Raw genomic sequence first — 25,726 nt, 5'->3', positions numbered from 1 at the left:
AAAAAAAAAAAAAAAGATTCAAAGGGAGGATTTGGGGGGAATATATCCGCAGGCTCCACTGTCTAGAGGGCTGGCATGCAGATAGGGCGACATACATCCTGGATGGCCCAAGAAAGAAAGCCAGGGCCAGTGGGTAGTGTTTTCAAGATTTAGAATTCACATCAGGAAGAAGTTCCTACCAGAGGAAGAAATGGGCTGAGGCCAGACTCACAGCGGGCCATGGAGGAGATTCTAGCTCTGGATGGGGCTGGCCTCTAGGAACTGGATTCTATTAATTTTGGGATTCTAGCACTACAGCAGCCCAGAGAACAGGGCTGAACTGGCTGAGCCCTAGACACCTGCTGGGCCTCACTGACCTGCAGAGCAGTCATACCTACTTCCTCCAAGCACCCACTGCAGGGAGGAGAGCCCTGCGTAGGGCCTCAGAGCTCTTATCTTCATCTTAAAAGCCAAAGGATAATAATCACACCATTACCCATGATAAAGCCCCCTGGCAAACAAGAATGTCTGGTGTCTTTGGCTTTTGATTGAAATTTTGTCAGCTTATTACAGACACTCAGTGTAGACTGGGTATCATGCTGATCTAAAGATCTGACTGGCAAGTACAGATGTCTGTGCTTAATAAAAATGGGGGGAAAGTTATGACTTAATATGGAATTTGTCTGAAAGATAAAACTAGGGCCTGAGAAAATAAAAAGACCATGCTGTGAAAAGTTTGGGATGGCTTTTTCCAGCCCAGAATGCCAGCCTTAAAAGTGCTATGAAGCACAGTCAACTTCTTGAACTGACCTCCTGGCCATCCTGAACTGAAACTGGCAGGCCCTCTGGCCAGCCACCCTGCACTTCAACTTCACCCTCGCACATGAGAGAAGCCCAATAATAGGCCGTGTCCCCTCTGAGATGCTTCTTTCTACATGTCTTTGTATATAGTATGTACTTAAGTCTTCATAGAATAAAAGAATACACAAGTGAATGGATGGATGAATGGATGAACCTGTAGCTGAGAAGTCATGGTAGAAAACATGAAACTCCAGAGTTTCATTCTTTTATTGATGCTTACAATTTCATTGGACTTTTGGCCCCAAATGAAAAAACTGCAAATTAAAAAAAAAAAAGCATTGGCAAGTAGTGAGGGGTCCAAGCTGCAGAGGGCAGTGGGATGGTCAGAGGTGCCCAGAGAGCAGACTGTCCAAGCTCCCTGAGTAGGGACAGCCTCCAGGAAACTAGAAGTTAACACACAAAGCCTTGTGGGTGTGGTGGAGTCCAAGCCACTGGTCCCATGGGCGAATCTCTCTCATGCTTGGTCAGATTTCACTTTGGAGAAAACAGGCTCATCTGGCAGGACAGTCTGGGTGAAGGAACATAGGCGCTAATGATAACAGGCCGATGAACACTTACCACGTGGCATCGGGGTGAGGGGAAAGCTAGCCACAGGAGCTGACCAGAAACTAACTCCATTACACCCAGTACCTCCTGTTCCTGGTGCAAGGCTGTGCCATTCAACTGCTCAGGGCTGTCAGGACATTCAACTCCCAGTCCTGGGCCCAGGTACTATTTGGTGGCTATGATGCAGGACTCCCGAGCCTCTTTAAGAACAATGCTGCATCAAGTAAGGGAGAATCTTTTTCTAGAGGGGCAGGAAAAGAAGAGAGGTCCACATGCTTCTCCCACCCTGGGGAGCCAGGAAAGGCCCCTGGTGTGTGTGACTCTCTACAGAGTGGCTGGGTCATAACATCCGAGAAGCTGTCATGGTGACGAAGTCTTCGAAGCTGAGCCGAATGTTGCCCTGTACAGCCGTGTCCTTCTCCCTGAAGGCCTCGGTCAGCACCTGCAGCTGAGTGCACACCTGGATGAAGCGATCGAGCTGCATGGCAGGGTTGGCAGAGCGCGGGCAGTAGCGGGAGACCAGGAGCTGCGTGAATTGGGGGCTCAGGTTGTAGCCCATTTGGGACAGAGCTGGAGAAGAGGGGCACACAGACCAGATACATAAAAACCTGCCTTGAGCACCTCCATCAACCATCAACACCAGAGCACAGCAGTCCAGGGGACTTGGAGGGGATGGGCGCAGAGGCATGAAGAGGACCAAGAAGTCCCAAGGGTCCAAGATGTCAGGAGCACAGGAGGGACTCTGTTTGGATGTTCCCCTTATCTGGAAGGTCCTCATCCCTCCTCCAAATCTCCAATATTGTCTGTTCAATTAAGGCCTGAGGGATTCCAGAGATGACAATAGTCTACCCATGATCACCTCTGACTGATCTGTGTTCCAAAAGGAAGCCTGAGCCCCCAGGACTACGTTGTCTAGGATAGAAATCAGAGGCAGCACAGCACAGAGGATACAAGGACCTACTCTGGAGGCAGTCCCGGGCAGGTTGTTCCTGTCTTATCACCACTAAAATGGGGCTAATACTTAACTTGTAGACCCTAGAAAGGATTAAATGAGGTGATCATGTAAGCACTTAGCATAGTGCCCGGCACATAAAAAATACTCAAGTGTTTAATCAAATCACCATCATTCCAAGGTTACAGCTCCAAGGTCACAGCCTACACACTGCTCCCTGTCCCTCCATGGGGATGCTTCCTTCCCTCTTCTCTACCTTACCAGCACAGGTCCATTTGCTATGTGGGCCCTTGGCCAGGTTACCCACACTAAACCTCAGTTTTCTTATCAGTAAAAGGGAGATAATAAAGGATCTTTCATCAAAGGGCATGGAATGATAAACAGCACCTAGCACATGGGAAGAATGAATTATATAAATCTATTAAAGTGCTCATTACCATGCTGGGGACTCAGCAGGCATTCACTAAATACCAGTTTTGTTGTTGTTAGTGTCATCCTTACCAAACCCATGACAGAAGCTGGCAAAAGGGTAGGTGATCAGTGCAGGTTGTCTCCTTTCCCTTCTACCAGGGACAGATATGCACCCACCCCTGCCCACCCCTTAGTCTGATTGACATCCATGGCCAGGGCAAGGAACTGGACCCTCTGGGGAGCCCTTCCCCTGCCTGGGTGGCGAAGCTCCCTGTCGGGTTCTTAACCCCATTAGCCACTCACCAGCTGGCCTGAGCCCAAGCTGCAGGCTCTAGCCCTATGGAGTCAGTCCTGGGGCTGTGACCTGGGGTCATCTTCCCTAACTGTAATGTTTAGAATATGTGGGTTCCCATAGCTGGGAAAGAAACTGTCTTCCAGCAGAGGTGGCAACAGACCATCTCTCTGAGCCCCTCTTTGGGGCTCTTTCCATTCTACATGCTAGAAACTGGGAAGAGCCACCCAAGCCATACACACTCAAAGTGCCCTGAGATGCCACACATCCATCCGTAAGGCTCACAGCCGGCTGGGGCTGTCTCACCCAGTGTTGCCAGGATCCCTGTCACCAGGGAGTCCAGCCATGAGTCTGGACCAGGTGTTTCCCTGCCCTGGATCTTGGCTCAGTGCCTCAGTCAGGTCACAGGGGCTGAGGGTATGGGCCTGCACTAAGGATAGCATTTTGTAGTGCAGGTGAACATGTGGTAGCGAAAGGAAAGCCCCCTGCTGTGCCTTAGGGAGTAAACAGAAGAGTCTAGCTCTACCCTGCCCACCGTGCACCCTACCATGGCCCCCCACCTTGCTGCAGCTCCGTGTAGCTAATGGAGCCCGAGCGGTCCCGGTCATACTGCTGGAAGAGGTTCTTCCACTGCTGGATGAATTTCCAAAGGGCTGAGAAACCATAGACGTCGATGCGGCCTGACTTGGTCTTGTCAAACATGTCTGAGGGAAGGGGAAGCAAGGGAGAAAAGCTTCAAGACTGAGGGTCAAGGGCCCTCAGGAAACTTTGAGGCAGCCCTTCTGCAGGTTGGAATAGGTGATTCCACAGAACCACCAGATGCCTGCACCCAAGACACCCACATCAAGTGTTGCATCAACCTCCTCCCCTGGCCACCTCAGCCCCATCCCATCCAGAACTGAATTTTCTCTGCAGACTTGGCAGCTGACCCTGCCATCTCCTACCAGGGAAGGAGAGCCATTCTGTAGAATGGGAAGCTGAGTTAGTCTGTAACTCAGCAGGGTCTGGAACTTGAGAAAGATCTAAGGCAAGGGGATCTCACCTTGAACTCATCTTCCTCCTTGAAATCCTCCCTGAATAAAGGCTTTCTCTTCAGAATGGCCACCCACCCACCTACTGTCAACTATCAGGTGGCTCTGCCCCAGTTCACACCCATGGGAAGAGCTGGAACTCACTTATCATCATAAGGCATGTCTCATCATTGAACGAGGACCAGTTGGAGTTGACCAGAGCCTGCTTCAGCTCCTTGATGGAGATGTAGCCACTGTGATCGGAGTCCACTGACTGGAACCAGGAGTAGGCCTCAGGGTCCACATTGGGAGGGGCACCACCTGGAGGAAGGGGTGTGAACCAGGGGGTCAGACGCAGGTCTCAAAGCCAATCAGGAGAAATGCTGGGAAGGGCCAGATCTCAAAGCCAATTGGGAGAAATGCTGTGACTCCCTAGCTACAGGCTTTTCCTACCAATAAAGCCTCACAAATTCACCCACCCCCTGTCTTCTATCAGAGTTGACATCCTCTGATGGAAGAGGGCCTTTGGTATAGACTCACGAGTATTTGCAGTTGATTTCTACTTCATGAGACCTTTGGACTTTTTGTATAATGCTCCAGCCATGACTCTGATTTTTTTATTTCTGAGGAAGAGGAACCTGTTTCCCTTCAGGCATATCAAGAACTCTCTGGAAAAGGTGAGTTGAGGGACGGGGGAAAGGGTGGTAGATGAAAGTGGAGAAGCAGGTAAATCTGTCCATCTTAGACTACTGAGTAAACGGGCCACATAAGGGGCCCCTTCACACAAGAAGTATCAGAGACAGCCATGAGCAGTTGTGGAGAACAGAAACCACTGCCCAGCCCCAAAACCCAGGAAGGCCAGAGGGAAAAAGGTTTTTCTGAATGAGGGACTAGTCTGACTTCCCTGGATGGGAAATCCAGACAGGTTCCACCCAACTTTTTAAAACAGTAGTGTCATGGGGGAGCAGGGACACAGCCCTGGGGCAGAAGAGTTTCTGTGACACGTGCAGTTTGTGTGATTTGTATAGAAGAACTCTGGTTTTGGAAGCAAAGCAGACCTGAATTCAAACCCTGGCTCTGAACCTTGCTAGCTTGTGTGACTTTCTGCAAAATGTGTAATTTTCTGAATAATGATTTCCTCAACTCTAAAATGAATCCATTGTCCCAAGGTTGCTGTGATGATTAAATGAGATAACAGCAAAATAAAGTCTTTTTACAAAGAGCCCAGAATGTGTATAGTCTGAGACATTTTCACAGAGGAAGGGATATTTAAACGGAGTCACTCCCCAAGGTAGACTATATTATTGTTTCCAATTATCTGCTAATCTCCCTTTGCCTGTAAGAAGACTATATGACCTCTTTCACAGCCTGGTGGCATGCAGAGCTCCTCTGTGAGAGGAGCATTCATTACCATCCTACTGATGTCAGGCCTGAGCAGGGGATGTGCTCTGGCCAAATGCATGTGAGTGGAAGAGCAGAAACTAAGAGGCACTGTGCATTCTTGCCAGGTCTCCTGCTCTTTTTCTTGGCCACAAAGGTAACATATCCCAAATAGGGGCAGCTCCATCAGCCTGGATTCCAGAACAAAAAGACATACGAAACAGAAACTCAACAGCCAACCAACAGCTGCTGACATGCAAGCAAATCTCAGTCATTGTGAGCAAGCAAAAAAGAACTAAATGTTTGTAACAAAGCTAACTGACAGACTTCTCACTCTGCTGATGCAAGCTGAAGCCAGAGGCAAGATGCTAAGGTGCTAAAGCCCAGGGTGCCTGCACATCCACAGGAAGGACAAGGACAGGCTGAAGATAATGCAGAACCAGGTCAGAGGCACCCGGAGCCCAAGATCCCTTCTTACCTTGTCCATAAGGCCCAGGTTGCTGGGTACCATAGGAATTTGGAGGTGGCTGACCATAGGGGCCCCCTGGGGCTGCACCACCGTATGGTCCTCCTGGAGTTCCATAGGAACCTCCACCAGTTGGTGGTCCATAAGGCCCTCCAGGGGCAGGACCCCCATAACCACCACCAGGGGGTAGCCCGCTGCCATACTGCCCTCCACTGTTGGGGGGTCCAGGATAGTAGCCACCCGGGGGGGCTCCTGGTGCTTGTCCTGCAGCTCCTGGACAGCCCTGGAGGAAGAGCAAGATATCAGTCAGAATGATGAGGCTGGACACTAGCCATAGTATGGTACTCTACAGCTATAAAGCACTTCCACTACCATTCTCTCAACTGGAATTATGAACCCATTGCTCATATGAGCAAACTGAGGCTTCTAGAGTAGTTATGAGTTATCTGAGGTCACACCGCCAATGACCTACAGAGTCAGGGCTGGAATCCTGCCTTCCTGACTCCCTTTTCCTGTACGCGAAGGGCTCCACAAGGGCTGGGATCATGTCTGGTTTGTCACTTTATCCCCAGTTCCCAGTGTAGAATGGATGCTCAGTAAATATTTATTATATGAATGAGTAGGAAAATGAATCAAGCAGAATTCCAAATGTCCACCCTGTGGTACCCCCATCTCTACCTGCAGAATTCACAGGGCAAATGTAGTCTCCAACATACCCCTGCCCCTCATCAGTCACAAATACGCATTCACAGCACCCATAGCATACCTTCCTTATCCAACTGTAGCTCCGCACACAAAAACATTTTCCGGTCCTCATACTCTGTGAGGCAGGCAGGGGAGACCCTATTCCTAAGGCAATATGGTACAATGGCTAGAAAGACCAATTCACTTACTAACTGGACTAATGACATACCCTCTCTAAGACTGAGTATCTTCTGCTGTCAAATGCGAATAATCGTAGTACCTACCTCGCAGGTTGCTATGTGAATGAAATGAGATCAGTCATGGGAAGCAGTCTGATACAGGGCCTGGCACACAATGCGTACTCAATACATATTAACTATTAACAATAGCCCCCTACAGAGGACAAAAGTCAAGTCCAGAAAAATCACACATAGGTTGTGTGGAGGGAACCAGAACTCAGGTCTCCTGACTCTAAGTGCAGGGCATCTGTGCATTAGAGCACACAGGGGCCATTCCCTCCCTTGTCCATCTCCCACTAACCAGGGGTCCTCGAGGCTCAGAGTATTCCACTCCATCTCCCTAGATGGCTAGCACAGGACCTGGCAGAACATAGCCGGAACACACCTGCAGACAAGCTGAGTTCAAGGGCACAGAGAGTAGCTGGGCTCGGCTCTGAGGATGGTACCATCTAGACATGTTCTAAATCAACCTGCAGGTATCCCGGTGGCCTAGCCACTTAGAACCTGGACTTCCTCTTTTCACTGTGTTCGATAGTTTCTAAGAACCATTATCCTCAAGGCTCAGGCCAAATTCACACTTCATCTAAAGGGGGCCTGCTTGCCCTCGGCTTCTTGGGGGAGAGCAGAAAAAGCAGGGCCTGCTACCTGCCTCACTCAGCATCGTGGAAGCTCTTCTTCCCTGGAAGCTGCCGTAGCTACAAGCAAGACTCCTTCGCAATGAAGTCACAGACAGATTTCAATTTGAAACTCTGCTCTCATCACCTAAGTTCATGGCTGTGGGCCAGTGGCTTAATCTCTCTAGCCTGCTTCCACACAAATAATATATAATAATCCCTTCTTCATTGGATTGTTCTATGGATTACAGAAAATAAATGCAGTAAAATTCTGTCTAATTTTTAGCTAAAGAATCCTTTAAGCAAATAAATAAAACTGATAAAAGAAAGTTGCCTGGCTGAAGGAAGGTGAGGGTTCCAGGGCCCAAACCATCTGAGGTCTTTTTCCCTTGCTAGATTCTGAAGAACCCTCACAACGACTTAAGAGAGTCTGAAAACCACTAATATAAGAAACGTAGTTTTAGCTGAGCTTGGTGGTTCAGCCTGTAATCCTGCGCATTAGGAGGCTGAGGTGAGTGGATTGCCTGAGCCTGCGGGTTCGAGACCCGCCTGGGCAACTTGGCAAGACCTCATCTCCGCAATAAATCAAAAATTAGCCAGGCGTGGTAGCACGGGCCTGTAGTTCCAGCTACTTGGAAGGCTGAGGCGGAAGGATTGCCGGAGCCCAGCAGGTCGAGGCTGCGGTGGCCGGGAGCAGCCACTGTACTCCAGTCTAGGCAACAGAGTGAGACTCCAACTCAAAAAAAAAAAAAAGAAAGAAAGAAAAGTAGTTTTTACAACATAAAGCATAAAGCAGATGATCAGTAAATCACAGCTGCTATTGTTAAAATTATATTATTATCATCAGCAAAATTCTGGGCCACATGAACTCTGTGTATAAAGGAGAGTGAGAGTCTAAGGAGCTCACAATTAACAGAAGAGGCATGGAGACACTCTCTGAAATGTGTAACAGAGCAGCGTAGGGAAACAGGTGTTTGAGATGGACACATAAGCCATGAGGCTGCAAAGAAAAGAGGGTAAAATCAGGGAGAGTTTCCACAAGGAGGTGGCATTTGAGCTAGGACTTAAAGAATGAACAAGATTCCCAAGGGGGCTGGAGAGGTATGACAGGAGAGGTACCCAGAAGACCAGTCACTTAACCTAACCCCCTCATTTTATTTATTTTATTTTTATTTTTTTAGTTGGGAGTCTCACTCCATCGCCCAGGCTGGAGTGCAGTGGCACACTCACGGCCACCCCAGCGTCAACCTGCTGGACTCCGGCGATCCTTCCGCCTCAGTCTTCCAAGTAGCCAGAACTACAGGCGCGTGTTACCACACCCAGCAAATTTTTGATTTATTGTAGAGATGAGGTCTCGCCGAGTTGCCCAGGCTGATATCAAACCAGCAGGCTCAGGCAATCCGCTTGCCTCAGCCTCCCAAAGTGCTGGGATCACAGGCTGAGCCACTGAGCCTGATCAAACCCCTTCATTTTAAAGATGGTGAAACTAAAGCTGGGAAAGGGGAGGGACTTGGCCAAATCATATTGTGAGCTAGAGGCAAAAGCAGGGGCAAACCCAGTGCCCTATACCACCCCTGAATCCAATGACTCCCACTACCTCCTGCTACAGTGCTCTTTCCTGAGGCAACAGGGCACAGGATTCCAGCCTGGGGTGGAAAGGGCATGGGGACCTGCAGAGTCTGGGCACACCCAAGAACAGGCTGGAAACCAAGCCAGGAAGTAGCCGCTCCACTGTAAGCCCTGTGAGCAAAGTTCTAAACTGTACCTGGCCAACGGGACCTGGGGCGCAGTCCTTCCACCTGCGAAATGCTACCAGGCTAACAAAGCAGGCAGGTCTTCTGCCATTTTGCTATCACATTCCAGGGGCCTGCTGCAGTCTGGCAACAACTACACCCTTTCCTTTCTGCCCTGCGTTAAAGCCCACCCGTGTAATTTGCCAAGTACTTTCACATATACAAACACTACTGGTAGAAGCTTGCCAACAGCCTCCTGACAGAAAAAAGGAAAATGTTAGTAGGCCTGTGTTTCAGAAGAAGAAACGAAGGTACTGAGTGGCTAAATGACTTCTTTCAGCAAGCACTTATAGAGTAACAATATTGTGCGAGGCTCTGTGTGGCCTGGAGACACAAAACTAAATGGGGCTGCCCTTGAGGAGCCCACAGATAATTATGATACAGTCTGATCAGTGCCATGATGCTATGAAGGAACTGGGACAGAGGAATCTGTTCTGTTTGCTGAATGAACAATCAGATGAACAATGCAAGAGTGGGTCAAGGGAAGCAGTGATGTTGGCGTTGGTCCTTGAAGGATACATAAGGAAGGCAGGGAAGGACACCACAGACAGAGGGAAAAGAAAGGCAAAGGCACAGACTTATGAGTGAGCATGGTGTGGACAGGGAAGGGGCTAAAAGGTAGAGGCAAGAAAGCAGTGTGACTCAGAAAGGCCAACCCTTTACACACTCCTTGACTGAGCACTTCTCCCGCTGCGTTTCAGTCAGCTGGTGGTTCCCGGTGTCCAAGAGTAGTTTCTATCTGTCTAGCATCTCCTTCTACCCCACAGTAGGCTTTCCAGGGCAGATACTGGGCCTCATTCATCATGGTACCCTAGGGCCCAGCACAGTGCCTGGCACCTGTGAGCCTCCATAAATATTTGAACAAATGAACACCACTATAAAGAGTTTGGGCTTTATGCCGGAGAAAACAGAGCACCATAGAAGGGTTTCCAGTAGGGGAGGAACATGATCAGAACCTTGTTTACAGAAGCAAGCAGCAGCGGTGTAGAGGATGAGCAAGCAGGGAGGCAGCCCTGGTGCTGGGCAGGCAGGGCAGGAACCAGACAGCACACTTAGGGATGGAGAGACCGGAATGGTTTCTGAAGCTATTTCAGAGATAGGCTAGACATGACTTGGTGACTAATTAGATTAGGAAAGAGATGGAGAGGGAGTGAGGAAAGTCTTTAGAATGACTCAGGTGTCTAGCTCGCACAAGATGAAGGAGGTGGAGTCACGAACTGAGTCAGAATCCAGGCTGCAGAGGAATTTGGGGGAAGATGATGAGATGGTTCCCAGGGTCACTGAGTTGTCAGTAAAGGTCTGAACCAGAAGTGAAAACCAGAGTCCCTGCCTCCATGTTCATGTATACTATGCCATGCTGCTCTCCCTTTTGAGAGTTTTTCCAAGGGCATTTCATATTGATAAACATAAGATAGTAAAAGAAGGAAAAAAGACAGGATGAGTTCAGTGATTGTGGCTTCCAAAGCATCACCGAAAAACTATCACTGAGTCTCTGGCTGATTGCAAATAAGCTATATTTGATATATTGGGGATGGGAGGCAATGAACATTTTTTGAGGCTCTATTGGTACTTCCAGTTCAATCAGCTCTCACTGATCCTCAGTTCTGTGAAGTAATTGCTATTATCTCTATTGTACAGATGAGAAAATTAAGGTACAAAGTTTAATTATGTGCCCGAGATCATGCATTTAGAATGGGCAAGTTGGAATTCAAAGTAGGGTCTGCATGATCCTACACTACTCCCTTTCTGTTTGTTCTCTCAATGAGTGAGTGCCTTGTGTGTGCCTTGTGCCAGGCATTGCTCTAAATGTCTCTATCAGATATGATGGATGTCTACAGGGGAAGGGGGTGGAGGGGGAAAGGCTGGGTTAGGTGATCTTTCAGAGCCTTCAAGACCAGAAATCAGGGAATCGCAGAAGAATTATATTCTTTTTTCACCTCAGCACCTAGAATCAGTTTGAGAGCCACATCCTGAAGGAGATCCTCCAATCTGGCCTTGGGTGAGAATGCAATCTCTGCAGCACCACCTGGAATCTCTCTGCACTCCGGTAGATATGGGGTGCTTACCTCCTCCCAAATAACCCACTCACAAAGTCTCATATTTTCTTCCAGTTCTGAGGGTTCATTCTGCTACTCTCAAGACTTGTGAAGCTCGAGGTATCAAAGGCTACCACAAGCTGAGCCCTGCTAGGAAGGAAGGAGGATGCACTTAAAAGACAAGCCTGTGCCCCAGAGCTACCACTAAGTGCCAGCTGGAGGAGGTGGGAACCCAAGCTAAGAGGCTAAACAATCACAAGCAGTCAGAAGGAATGGTTCGGGCATTCACCAGCAGAGCCTCTTAAAATAGGACAGAAACATGCAACCAATAAACAAGGAGCTAAGCACTGTCCAAGACTTCAATTACCACCTTGTGCTAACATTTCAGAATCTTTGTTTCCAGCTTCATCTCTCCTGAGGTTCAGACTCACATATCCAACAGCCTCCTGGACCTTCCCGCCAAACCTATTTCTCCCTCTGTGTTCCCATCTCAGTGAATGGATCCCCATTCTACCCAGACACCCAAACCAAAAGATTGAAGTGCCCTCCTGGGCACCTCCCTTCCATCGCCTCAATTTGTTACCAAATCTTCTCAACTCTACCTCCCAAATTGACTCTACCTCTCTCCAGCCTAGATTACTGCATCCATTCTCACAGTACCTTAAACCACAAAGGACAAAACCCTTCACTGGCTCCCTCACTCCTCTTAAGGTCAAGTCACACTGCCCAAATAGGCATACCAGGCCCTTTGGATCTTGTTCTTGCGTACCTTTCTGGTCTCATTTCTTACCTGTTTCCCCCTCAATACAACTAGACTCATCTTCTTAAAGGTTCTCCAAAATATTGGGCTGTCTTACTTGCTTCCTGGGCTTTCTCCAACTCTTTCCTCTGCTGGAATACCAGTCCTTTCTTCACCCAGCTAACTCCTACTGGTCTTTCCGTTTTTGGCTTAAATGTCACCTCCATTAAGAAGTCTTTATGCAGCCGGGCTCGGTGGCTCAGCCTCTAATCCCGCGCCTTTGGGAGGCCGAGGTGAGCGGATTGCCTGAGCCCGCGAGTTCGAGACCTGCCTGGACAGTGAGACCTCATCTCTACAATAAACCAAAAAATCAGTCGGGCGTGGTAGCGCATGCCTGTAATTCCGGTTACTCGGAAGGCTGAGGCGGAAGGATCGCCGGAGCCCAGCAGGTGAGGCTGCAGTGGCCGAGAGCAGTCACTGCACTCCAGTCTGGGTAACCAAGTGAGACTCCAACTCAAAAAAAAAAAAAAAAGAAGTCTTTATGCACCCTTAGACTGAGGTAGGTACCCCTCCTGTGCTTTCTACACTTATTTCCATTTAATACTTATCACACTGACCCTTTGATCTACATTACTGTAATTATTATTCTACTGGGAATATTTACTACATGCAAAACACTACATGCACTTTACGTGGATTGCCTCATTTAATCCTTACAGTAATTTTGAGGTAGGTACTGTTATGACCCCATTCTAAAGGAGGGAACACTGAGCTTCAGAGTTGCAACAAACTTCTACAATGAAGTGGCAAAGCAGGGATTTGAAGCCAAATCTCTCCAGTCTCAGAGACCAAGTTCTTGGTCACTGAAAGCCATCAAGCTGGATCCCCCCAGGACAAAAGTATTGAGTTTTACTACTTCAATACCCAGTCCACGCTTGAGAACCCTGGGCTGGAGGCAGTGGAAAATTATGAGAATTTTGACTCCTGACAATAGGTTGTAACCCTTTAAGGCTAGACAGTGAGTGGAGGGGAGGCAGCTCTGACTGAGACGCTTTAAAACAACTCATTTCCTTTTTTTTTAGAATACCTGGACCAGGAGGCAGACAAGGGAATAATGGGGGGGAAAGTACCATTTTTTCTCTTTCAGACATTTTTCTCTCTGTGCTCCTTTTCAGCATTCCACTCCAAGCACAACCCAGACAGCATGGCATAATAAGAGCAATCACAGCAAGAGCTGCTACCAAACACTGGCATGTACTATATACTAGCAATGTGCCAAGTTCCCTACAGGCTTTACTGCATGTCATTCTCATTTCAATCTTTCTGATACAGGTGTTATTTCTTTTTTTAATAGGTAAGGAAACTGAGGCTCAGAGCCTTTTAGACGGTTTGTCCAAGGGCATGCAACTTAAGCAACAGAGTTAGAATTCTAGCCCAGTTCTGTCTAACCTGTCACTGTTTCTAGGATACATATAAATTACCCTTAAAAGCTTATTAAAATGTAGATTCCTGGACACAGAACAGGTCTGAGGTGGAACCCAAAGTGCATTTTTAAAAACAAGCTCTCAGGTGATTCTGAGACAGAAGACCGAGCACTGAGAAACAATGCATGATGGCAGTGTTCTCCCAAATCATGTTCCTCAGAAATACCAGTGTCATAAAAATGTCCAGACACTTAAAAAAAGTGAGGAAGCTCTACTGTTAAATAAGTTTAAAAAATACTTCATAGTCTATTCCCTTCTGGAAGATTTACAACGTACATTAGCAAATTAAGAATTTTGAAATAAATTCAGCTGTATTTGACAGCATTCTCCACACGGATTTAACCACAGAATTCTCCTCTATTAACAATAACTATTAACATCTTTCCAGACTCAGTAAACAGAACAGAATGTGGGAAACTACTACATTTTACTTTCTCCTAACTCAAGCCCACTGTTCTCTCTCCTTCCAACCTGCTAAGGAAGAAATGAAAAGAGTCTGAAGCTCCAGTCGTGGCCTCACCCTCACTTGCTGTGTGTGACTTTTGGCAAGCCACTTAAGCTCTTTGGGTTTGCTCTTCAGCTGTAAATTGAGAGTAACAACCCCTGCATCACTTATAGGTGCTTCATGTTTGGGGGAAATGGGGGTCCAAATACTGTGTAAAGTGTACAGGGCCACACTCACTGGAAGCACTCTTACCACATTGTTTGGCATGTGACCATAATCTATCGAGCACTTTGTAATATCCCATTTGATCTTGTTTTTCAATTTTTTTCTGCATGAGTTTTATCTCCTAAATTACTGTGTAATCCTGGGCAACTCAAGACCCCCCTCCCTGGGTTTCAGTTTTCTCCTCTGTAAAATAAGGCTACTTTGAGGGCCCTCCCAGCACTGACCTTCTAGGACATGAGCAAAATTAAAATACTAAAAGACAATACGTGTTACACCTCACTACATAGCAGATGCTTTACAAGCATCACATCACTGCACTTCATAACAGCTCTATGAGGAAGACCCTGTTATTCAGCCCTATTTTAGAGAAAACTGACCCAAAAAGGCAGAACACCTTGCTCAAAGGCTCAAAACTATTAATGTGATGGGGCCGAGATGTGATGTGCCGCTGATTCCATACTGCACTTAACCATCCTACTATTCTGTCACCCAACAAAGAATTCTGGCCACAGAGTCACCTTACTGCGGTGTTCTTGGCTGAACCAAGAATGGCAGCCAAGTGGGGAAAGAGACATCAGCAGACATTCCAGGTTCTGACCTCTGCTCTGCTGCCTAAATGCCTGGTGACTTCAGGTAAGTTGGGTCTTCCTGGGGTTTCACTTTCCCTATGTGTGAAATGGAAGTGTTGGAATGAGTCAGTGGTCAAACCAGCTCACTTGTGGCGCCTGTCACAACTACAGATTCTCCTGATTATTCGGATGCAGCACATGTGAGGTGGGTCTGGAAACTTCTATTTTTATCCGACGCCCCAAATGATACTAACGGAACCAGAGCACTAAGCGTCTCGCCAGCACTGACGCCCTCGGCCAGGGCCCCCATCGCAGGCTTGGGAAGGCGTGGAGCCCAGGCTGGGGCCAACCTGGACCTGTGGGGCCCAAGGTCCCCAAATCTTCGCGTGCGCGACGTCAAAGGGGGCGCGACACGACCTCCCGGTCGCTCGGTCCGCGTGACGTAAGCTGGGCGCGACCGACGGTCCCTTTTCCGTTCTCCCGTGCGAGGCCTACGCCGAAGCGAACCCAGTGTGGGAAGGGAGCGGAGAAAGTAGGAAGAAAGGCTTGGCACGGCCCCTACCTGGATTCGAGGGCCCTTCACACACTCACCTGCCGGTACGGATAGCTGGCCATGGCGATTCTGACGTCACACGTTGGCAAGGGGCGGGGCTTCCCGCTGTCAAACCCGCCCCTCATCCGGGCTTGGACCTGCACCTGATTGGACATCGGTGACTGTCAATCCTAGGCGCTGTTGGTTGACGGAAGTGACGATCAGGGAGGTGGGCGGAGCCTATCTGACAGACCCGAGGAGCTCAGAGTCAGGTGGAGATTTCCGGAAGTCTTGCTGGCTGTATTGGCCCGCCTGTTTATCCCTTTTCCGACCTGGAATAGGCCCCAGGGCTGGTCAGGCCTGGGTATTTAGTGAGAAGCCTGGGTGGGGTGTTGCCGCGGAGGCCACGTTATAACCTGCCAAATGGGACGCATGATAGTGGCGTAGTTGGTATCGTGACTTCGAGTTTCTGCCCCAAGAGGGACCGGTGGTTGCCATGACAACGGGGAACCAACTGAGGCCTCCTGGAAAGCATAGAGGCGATGGCGGAATTATTTCAATATCAAGACACCGGGTGCCAGCTAGTAACCTTAGGGTGAGATACGGATCTTTGGTCTTTGGATAAGAAAATCCCAAACTCTTCGCATTGGAGGAAATTTGGATTAGTACTTTTTTCTTCGTAAATAGAGAAACTGAGGTCCAGAAAGGCAGTGACTTGCCCTAGTTCACAGTGGTTAGCGGCAGAGTGTGGCCTAGAACCATGGTCAATGGATGCCCAGTTCTCAGCAGGGAAGTCTACAGCAGTCCCATAGCAGGTCACATGCCAGTTACTAAGTGACCTCAGCATCATGTACTTGCTGGGTGTTCAGTTTCTACACTGTTTGCGTGCTTATTTAATTTGTCAAGTCCTTCCATGCAGGCAAGGGTTGTCTTTGTTTTTGCTTGTCATTATAACCACAGAACCTAGCACAGGTCCTAACACTTTATGTTTCAAATAAACAAATGAATACGTTAGTGTCACGCAGTGTTATCCAGTATCTAATCATCTAGCCAAGCACTTTCCAAAATCACAGTGCTGATCATGCTATTTACCCATTGCACAGCCTGTGATGGATGCTTTTCATCCACACCAACAGAATAAGGCCCAGTCTCTTCATCCTGGCAGTCCAGGCCCTTCACAATCTGATCCACCCTCACCTTTCCAGACGTATGTCTTACAGCCCCAGTCTGTCTTCCACTCTGAACTCCTCTGGTCAATTCCACCACTCAGCACCTCCACTTTGGAGTGAGGATCTTGGTTTTATCACTTTCTGTTTGATCTCAGGCAAGTTATTTAACCCCTCGGACTCTCAGTTTTCTTTTTCTTTTTATTTTTTGAGTTAGAGTCACTCCGTCACCAGGCTGGAGTGCAGTGGCATGCTAACAGCCACCCTAGCATCGACCTGCTGGGCTCAGGCGGTCCTTCCGCCTCAGGCTTCCAAGTAGCCAGAACTACAGGCATGTGCTCCCACGCCCAGCTTTTTTTTTTTTTTTTTTCTTAGAGATAAAGTCTTACCAAGTTGCCCGGACTGGTTTCGAACCCATAGGCTCAGGCAATCGACTCGCCTTGGCCTCCCAAAGTGCTGGGATTACAGGCTGAGCCACCAAGCCCGGCCTGCTCTCAGTTTTCTTAACTGTCAGAAACAAATAGGTAAATTTGGAAATGAGCTTACTGTACCTGCTCATGCCCAGACTTAAGCTCAAACCACTCCTTTCACCTAGGCCAGCAACCCTGCCATCTCCAGTCTTCAAGGCTCAGTTCCAATCCCATTTTCTACCTAACCCTCCCACATTTCCCCTAGCTCCAGAATTAACCACTCTCTTGCCAGTATCCCTTTGTACTTGGTACTGTCACTGTGCCATATTCCAGCCTGCCTTGTATAAGAGTTCTCTTTTAGTGTTCTCCCCAAAACTCATTGCTTTCCACCTCAGAAAATCCACCCAGTCACTCAGGTCAAAAACCTAGGATCAGTCTCATATTCCTATTTCTCCACCCCCCCATCTCCTTTGCTCTAATTAAAAAATGTACACATCTGCTCTTTTCTCCCTATTTGCACTATTACTCTAGTTCAAGATGCCATTGTCTTTGCCTGATCACTACACTAGCTTCCTTACCAGTGTCCCTGCTTTCACTCTTTCTTCCACACTCCATTCTCCAGAGAGCAAAGTGACTGTCTTAAAATGTACATCAGATAAAGCCATTCACTGACTTAAAGTCCTCCAGGGACTTCCCATCACTCTTATAATAAAAGCTAAACTCATCATAATGATCTTCATGGCACTGTCTGACCTAGACTCTACCCATGTCTCCGGGTCTCCAGCCTCACTTCCTGCCATTGCTGAACTCCTTGATTGACTCTAGCTATGCTGGCATGGTCTTGCTGCTCCTGGAATGAACTGTGCTCGTTCCTGCCTCCAAATCTTTGGATTAGTTCTTCCCTCTACCTGGAACACTGGACTTTTCACTGGTTGCCTCCTCCTTGTCATCCAGATCTCAGTTCAGATTATCACCTGAGGGGGCATTCCTTGACACAACATTTAAAGTACACCGCCCCCCACACACACACATTCCGGTCATCTGTCATATCACTATACATTATTTTTTCATAATACATGTCACTACTTGAATTGCCCTGTATTGTATATGTATATTGTAGGATTGCCATTTTCTTACTTATTCCTCTATCCCCAGCACCTAGAATAGTGTCTAGCATGAATTCAGTACACGTTAGTGGTTGTTATTATTATGTACTGAATGTTTACTTGGTGCTAAGTACTATGTGTTGTTTAATTTTCACCACAGTCCTTTGAGATAGATACTATTACCTATCTGTAATGGGGAGATAAGGCTCAGAGAGGCTAAGTGACTTTCCAGTTACCAGAAAAGATTAATTGGGAAGTCAGGATTTGAATTCAGGTCTACATTCTTTTAACTACTCAGGATTTAATAATTAGTAGGTCACATCTTCTTCACCTTTATAACCCCCCAGTTCAAAAGATATTGGTGAAATTGAACTGCAAAATCTCAGAAAGGAAGACGTCCTGAAGTCCACTTTGAAGGTCAAGGGGATATTTGCCTGGAGAGAGACACCTGGCCTACCAACTGGGGTCATGTGACAAACATTTATTCCACAAATGTATTAGCCTGTTGAGTTCCTACCACTTGCCAGCCTCTGATCCAGGTGCTAAGGATTCAACTGCTATGAGGATTCTTTACCCCCATTCCCCTCTGCTGGCAAAGGGCTCTTAGGAACACTTTCTGTCAGAGGTCTGTGCTATTTGGGGGCAGGGCAATCAAGCTTCTCTCAGGCAGACACCAGCCAAAGCCAACATCCAGGGCTTGCCTCTGAAAGCTTGCAGCAGGTCCAGGTGTGTTTGTTTTGGAGGGGCCTGGATGAAAGAGAGATCAAGATCTTCCAAAGACTGAAAAACAATCAACTCATTTCCAAAACCTCAACTACCTGAGGCAGACAGAGGTGGGTGGGGAAGTTCCTGTTATTGTTTCAATTTTAGCCAAAGGAAAAATCTTGGATCCCAGCTCTTTTTAGAGCACGGAGCACTTTCCTGCATTTACGGAAGCCCTGTGGTTGACCCATTGGAGGTGAGGCAGAGCTCAGTAATGAAAGGCCCATCCACTGGAAAATATTTCCTCCTCTAGGGACTCAGCATCCCAGCAGCCTCCTGGCTCTGTGCTAAACTCCTGCATGGCTTACTGAGAAGGAATACCAACACCCACCTAATTATTATGGAATTAATTCTCTTTGATTCCAACTAGATCCAGTTCTGAAATTTAAATTCCAGTTGGATGTTGTGGATCAGAGGATGATTTGCAACTTTCCACAGAATCAACTGAAAAATGAGAACAACAGACGTGGCAATTTGGCCACACTCCCCTTCCATTATGGGATTATAAGAGGGGTACAATGACATGTTCTATTCCCATGAGACATTCAGGACGACCACAGAAAAAGATCTATTCTTAAAAGAGGTTAACAAACCCTATGTGGAGAAAGAATCTAATTAGATTCTGTTGAATTCTGGTGACAGAGGAAATATTATGACAAAAGGAAAATTTACATTCCAGAAGCATCAACTTTTGGATTTTTCTCTGCGGAGTAGATATGCAGCAGCCTTTTCTCCACGTTCCAGAGCAAAGGACTTCTCAAATTCAGGACCTTCCAGTCCATTCTTCATGCTGCCATGAAGAATGCCTCCCAATTAGGCAAACCTGACTCGACACACCTTTGTGTGAAACCCATCAGTGGCTTCCCACTGTCTCCCCCCTACTCACCCCAGCTCCACAATCCAGCTACATTGCCCTGTCTCCTGTCACTTAGCCTACTGCACCCAGTCATTTCTGGATCCTGGCATGTGCTGTTCCCTCTGCTGGGATCCATCTCTCTTTGTCTAGACAGTTAGGTCCCCCAGCTATGCACTCCCCTGGCACCTGGCACTACCCTGTCGTCCCACTCTATTGTAATTGCTTGTTTAACTGTCTGTTCTACCCATAGACACTGTGGGAGGCAGGGGCCACATCTGTCTAGTTTGTCTTGGGATCCCTAGAGCCTAGTACAGTTCCTGGCACAAAGTAGGAAAAAGAAATGGACTTATCAAGTTAGACTTTGCCAATCTGAATGATTTGTGTGTTGCCATAAAAGCCTGGAATAGGCTAAGAAATGAAGGTAGAAGAATAACAGGGTGGGAATGTGGAAAAGCTAAGAGGAACAGAAGGCATACACCCCTCCTTCCTTTCTCTTCAGCTTATCCAGTTCCCGAACCGATGAGCAAGATCCATGGATTTTTTTGCTGACCACAGTAACAGAAGAGACTATAAAATTCAGCTTTCCATCTGGTTCTTCATGGTCCAAGAAAATACAGCAATTTCAAACTCTACGGAGACAAGCGTTCAAATCATGAAAGCTTAAACCTAGACTGTCGTAGAATCCCCTAAGAGCAGCATGAATTTGACTTAGGAAGAAAAGTGAAGAAAGCATCATTTACTCTGCAAGGATCGATTCCCCAGCCACCCTTAGAGGGGATGAATTTGATGTTTTCTCATAGCAATTTTCCCCTCTGGCCTTCAAAGCCAACCTGCTCAATTCCACAGCTGGTCCTTGCTTCTCTTTCTTTCTGCTTGGGCCAACATGCTCCTAATCATAAGGCCCATCGTCAGTTAGTGCCCTGCACGCTGGGCTGGAAGAGGAGGCTGGCCTTCCAACGGGAGTGCTTTAACATCTGTCCTCCTCGACCGTCCAAACCTTGGCTGCGACTTCAATGCAAAGATGATGCATTTGCTTTTTAATGTTTTATGTGAGAACAGGGTTAACTGAGAATAGCTGGGGTGTGATGAAAAAAGAATAGACTCCTCCTTTATCTAAAAACATCATGTGAGACCCTCAGGCATGCTCAGGAGTCTTTCTGATTTCATTCCTCTGACTGCCAGCACACCTCTGCTCCTGGCAGGAAAAAAATAGGGCAAAGGTTCTGAAAAGTCATCAATAGGCTGGTCTCCTGGTATTTGGGGGCCCAACCAGAGAAGGGATTTTCAGCAATGTGCTGGAAATACCAGTTCTGGCGAGATTTGACAGCCGGTTTGAAGGCTTCAGGCAGTTTGGATAAGCATCTAGACTTTGGGTACATTTCTGAGTCTGCTCTGTGATCCCTTTGAAGTTCATCCAACTTGAATAAAACTTCCAGAAAGCCGGGGCTAATAAAAAGGCTTTCTTTGGAAATCCCTCTGGAAGCGCCCTGTTGCTTTCTCACAGGGCCGCCGCCCCATCAGGACAAGTGATCTGAAAAGCAGAGAAGGAAGAAGCTCATGACAGAATGTTTCTATAATGTTCAATTCGCTGTTGTTCTCCCCCCACCTTCCAAGCTTTTTTACACAGAAGGAGACAGCAGACTTCAATGCAAAGATGATGCATTTTATCAAACTCCCAGTGGACTTTGAGGACCAGGAACTGAGATCTGCATGTGCCTGGCCCATGACCCCTTTGCACTGATACAAGCTGGCTGTTTCTGAAGGCCTGGGCTAAGATGTACAGGAAAAGCATCACACATGTCGGAATGACAAAAGATGCCATTTGCAGTCCAGAAAGCCGTTGCCTGAAGCACTTATGGAGAGCTGGTGACAGGGCCATGTATTGGTACAGGCAGGAGGTTCCATCTCATTTCCCAGAGAAGCATTCCCCGGCTGCCTAGGCCAGGGGCTGGAGCCGATCTCCTGTCCTGTTTATGCAGGTTTTCTAATCTCAGAATTACTGGAGCATCAAGGAGCGCCTGCATGCTTGGAGGGGCTTCCAGGCAGATGAACACGCCTCAGCATTGTGTGGCATTTTCCAGGGTGCCACCTGATTGGCTTTGGGTCATACTGACGAAGTGAAGCGGGTGGGCAAGGGGTGGGTGGGATACCGAACACTGGTTTTTTTAGAGAAGCAAATAGGAGCGGAGTGGATTGCCTGAGCCCACGGGTTCGAGACCCACCCGGGCAACTTGGTGAGACCTCATCTCTACACTAAATCAAAAATTAGCCGGGCATGGTAGCGCTCGCCTGTAGTTCCAGCTACTTGGAAGGCTGAGGCAGAAGGATTGCCGGAGCCTGGCAGGTTGAGGCTGTGGTGGCCGGGAGTGTGCCACTGCCCTCCAGCCTGGGCGACAGAGTGACTCCAACTCAAAAAAAAAGAAAAAAAGAGAGAAGCAAATAGGGAGGGGCCCTTATTAGCTAGAAGTGGGGCTGCAAACCTGCTTTTGACTTATTGGAGAGGAGAGGCTGAGCAATGCCCCTTCCCTAACTTCAGAGAAGTGTGTATAAAGAACAGGTCACAAGATCCAGAGGACCAAAGGATGAGCATCTGAGATGAAAACTGAGCCTGGGGCTCCCTACAGGACAGCAGCATCCTACAGCTCCATTGGCTGACCACAGCCCTGAGGGAGATACCCTTTTTAAAATTTCAACACTTTTTATTTTTTGGAGACAGGGTCTCACTATGTTGCCCTCACTGGTCTTTAAGTCCTGGACTCAAGCAATCCTCCCACTTCAGCCTCTTGAGTAGCTGGAACTACAGGCGTGCACTACTACACCGGAAATGGTCTTTTATGGATCCTGGGACCAAATGAAAAAAGGAAGATGACAGGGACCTTTGGCTGCAGCACCAGAGGAGCCCCACTGGAAGGAGAATGGCAGATAGTTTTGTTTCTTTATTATTTAAAAAATATTAACAACAATTAAAAACAATAACAACAAAAACATTCACAACCTGTGACAGAGTCCTGTACGCTTTGGCCATTTAGTTCAATGGAGTCCTTTATCCAATGGCAGGTGGAGATTTCAGCCAAAAGGCCCCTTCATGTTTTTCATGGGTGGGTACTGCTGCTCCATTGGCATAGCCCCAAAGCAGTCGGAGGGGTTACAGTGGCCAGTCTTGCCTGGTGGGCCCATGGGCCCTGGGGGGCCAGGGATGCCAGGGATCCCTTGCTGGCCCATTGGTCCTGTTGCGCCCATCTTGCCATAACCTGGAGGACCTTGGGGACCTAGGGAGGGACGAGCCACAGAAGAAAATTAGAAGACCCAGGTCATAAGAAAAAAGGCAATATTGGTCACATAATAGAATACCTTATATTTGATGACTATTTCTCAGGTTACCACATGTTTTCACAAAGCCCCAATCTGATCCTCAAATTGATTTAGCAATAACAATACTACTGGCTAGTTTTACTAAGTGCTTCTGTGTTTACTAAGCACTTCTTAGTTTTACTAAGGCACAGGACTGAGTGCTTTTGATGTGTTATTCACTGCATCTGAACAACAATTCCCTGAGAAATTAGTGATTTTCTAATTTTGTAGATGAGGACACAGGCACAGAGAAGTCACACATCTGATCAGAAGCAAAGCTGGGTCTCAGAGCCAGGTCATCAGGCTTTAACCATTCTCTTTCAGGCCATATAGACAAGCATGCATCTTAGAGAGCAAGTCCAGGGGCGTAAATGACCTCTTCAAGGTAGCACAGCCAGTAAGATGCCAAGCAGAACTTGAACTTGGTCCCCGACCACGTGCACCTACCTCCTACTGCATCACGCTAGCCTACCTCAGGACTGAAGGACAGGCACTGAGCCTTCCATTCTCCTCTCCCCCACAGGCCCTGGCAGAGTATCTCGCACACACTGGCATTACTATCAGTAGTGACTGATTGGACTAGAGTTATCTGGAGTTGGACTCAATGTGTCATAGAAGGAATATAAAGGAAGAGGTCTCTGCTGCTCTGGATTCATGGTCTCAGTTGCTGGTTTTTCCTACCTGGGGGTCCAGGGAGGCCACTTTCTCCAGTAATACCAACACCAGTATCACCCTTTTCCCCTTTAGTTCCAGGTAATCCTGGAACAAAAGAAAGAAAATGAGTCCTATTCCTGAGCAAGAAAATGACATAGCCAGTCAGATTACTTGAAACACACAAATCCCATATTCATAGCAGACCCATGGAATGCTTAGGTCTGCCCTAAAAGAGCTACATGTATCCCTTGGGAACTGGGAGGGCAGAGCTACCTCTCATTCCTGGCAAGCCCTGTCGTCCTTCTCTGCCAATCTGACCCGGGAGCCCAGGTGACCCCGGAGAGCCTGGCCGGCCTGGAGTACCGTCCTTCCCCGGGGGCCCTGGCCGTCCGGGAGCTGCAGCCATCTCCATGGGGAACTGCATCCTGGAGGTGTAGTAAGCCATTCTCTCTATAAGAAAGGACAAGGATAGGTCATAGGGTGCCCCAGGGACTCAGAATGACCACAGGTGCTGCAGGCAGGTCACCAGCACAGAGTCCAGGACAGCCTTCCTTCAGGGACCATGACAGGGCAAGCAGTGTGGGGGTGGGTCTCCTAAGTGGGGTCCTGTGCCCTGGCATCTGCATCATGCCCCATAGAGAAGCACAGCTCTGACTATGGCACCTCTCTGCTCCAACACCCTTCATGGGTTCACCACTGGCTTCAGAATAAAGTCCAGACTCCTTGCTTGGCATTCAAGGCCTGCTTCCCAAGCAAGATGTCCAGTCCCTTCAGGATGGGCTCATGTTTTCTCCAGTCCCGGGCACATCAATGCTGGATGAACAAATGAACGGAGAAAAAGCTTCAAATAAACCCAAGCCAGCCATCTTGCTGCTGCTGCTCGCCCCTGTATTTAGAGCTCATTTCATGCAGATTCATTTGATATCAATTTTCTTGTCTGTCTCTTTTGCTCAGGTAGGGGCTGGGAGAGGGCAGGAGAGAATCATTTTCTCTCTGAACAGAGCAGGTGACAAGGAAGGTTTGAAGGATAATTGAGCACAGGCCTGTCAACCCCAGGCCTGTAAGTATGTGGGGGATGAGAGGAGGAGGACACTGAGCTTTAAGGAAAAGGAGGCCAAGGCAGGGAGGGAAGTCGCACGGAAGGGCAGGCAGCACCCACTGCTGCCCAGCCGGCTGCCAGTTACCATCAAACATTTTAGTGATCTCTTGTCGGATGAACCTCTTGATTTCGTCATAATTCACCATGTCTCCCTGAGGAAAGAGAAGAAAGCCTGCCTCAATTATACCTCTAAGTTGGCTGCTCCCCCCTGGGAACAGACTTCATGGAAATAACGGATAGGGGTAGGGCAAAAGTCCCAGGAGTCTCCCACAGATTCTTAATCCAAAGTCCTAATCGCCCCTAAATGATACGACACATTTTGTGCTTAAGGGCATTTTCTGGGAAGAGGGTCTATAACTCTTACCCAGCCCTCACACAGTTAAGAACCACCAACATGGGAGCCATCAAGCTCTTTGCTGCAAAATGTCAGTAGGAGCTTGGAAATGACCCATGCTACACCCTACACACCTACAGGACGGTGCCCGCAGCTGCCAGCCATCCCTCTTACCATGGAGCCAGGCACGCCAGGCAATCCAGGGCTTCCTGTGGGCCCTGGAGATCCAGGGTGACCTCTCTCTCCTGCAGGACCTGGCGGCCCAGCAGGCCCCATGGAGCCGCTCTTGCCAGGCCCACCAGGCATGCCAGATCTCCCCTTCTCTCCTGCCTGGCCCTTCTGTCCTGAAGGTCCTGGGTCACCCTACAAGAATGGGATACCAAGTGCTGATAAGTCTACATCATGAAGCCTCAGCAACTTACCCATTTCTCTCCGTCCTCCCACTAGGCCCCAGCATCTATCTCCCTCTGGACTGTGATCACAGCATCCTGAGAGATCACTCAGCCTCACTGCCCTAAAGTGGTCCTTCTAGAAGACAGTTCTTGTGGTGCTATCCCCTGCATAGAAATTCTCATTGCTCCCAACTTCCCTCAGGATAGAGGCCTAATTCCACGATCAGGTGTTCAAGGCCACTGATGATGTGGTCCTGACCATTCCTTCTCTGGTTTCCTCTCCTTGCCCTTCCACTACCTGCCAGACCTTGCTGGTTATAATTCTCTGACTCTGCCATG

The 25,726-nt window shown here is 48.2% G+C and overlaps 2 protein-coding genes across 2 annotated transcripts in view; both read right to left on the bottom strand.

The window, feature by feature from the left end:
• Positions 1-1,449: 1,449 nt before the first annotated feature.
• On the bottom strand, positions 1,450-15,405 carry PEF1 (penta-EF-hand domain containing 1). Its single transcript, XM_008066772.2, has 5 exons — positions 15,317-15,405; positions 5,910-6,180; positions 4,217-4,372; positions 3,602-3,745; positions 1,450-1,956 (listed from the first exon to the last, which is right to left on the bottom strand). Exons 1-5 carry the CDS (start codon positions 15,401-15,403, stop codon positions 1,727-1,729), a joined length of 888 nt encoding a protein of 295 aa, XP_008064963.1. The 5' UTR covers positions 15,404-15,405; the 3' UTR covers positions 1,450-1,726.
• A 7,075-nt stretch (positions 15,406-22,480) lies between these two features.
• Positions 22,481-25,726, bottom strand: part of COL16A1 (collagen type XVI alpha 1 chain) — a 50,391-nt gene continuing 47,145 nt past the window's right edge. The window contains exons 67-71 of the mRNA XM_008066770.2: positions 25,170-25,358; positions 24,747-24,813; positions 23,836-24,012; positions 23,590-23,667; positions 22,481-22,826 (exon numbers count right to left, since the gene is read on the bottom strand). Of these exons, the coding sequence (XP_008064961.1) occupies positions 22,624-22,826; positions 23,590-23,667; positions 23,836-24,012; positions 24,747-24,813; positions 25,170-25,358 (714 nt within the window). The 3' untranslated portion in view covers positions 22,481-22,623. The remainder of the gene's footprint in view (positions 22,827-23,589; positions 23,668-23,835; positions 24,013-24,746; positions 24,814-25,169; positions 25,359-25,726) is intronic.

The sequence above is a fragment of the Carlito syrichta genome, unplaced genomic scaffold (assembly GCF_000164805.1).
Source record: "Carlito syrichta isolate Samal-C Ts95f unplaced genomic scaffold, Tarsius_syrichta-2.0.1 Scaffold309100, whole genome shotgun sequence".
Classification (NCBI taxonomy): Eukaryota; Metazoa; Chordata; class Mammalia; order Primates; family Tarsiidae; genus Carlito; species Carlito syrichta.
The sequence above is the reverse complement of the archived record's forward strand: the minus strand, read 5'-3'. Positions and strand labels throughout refer to the sequence as shown.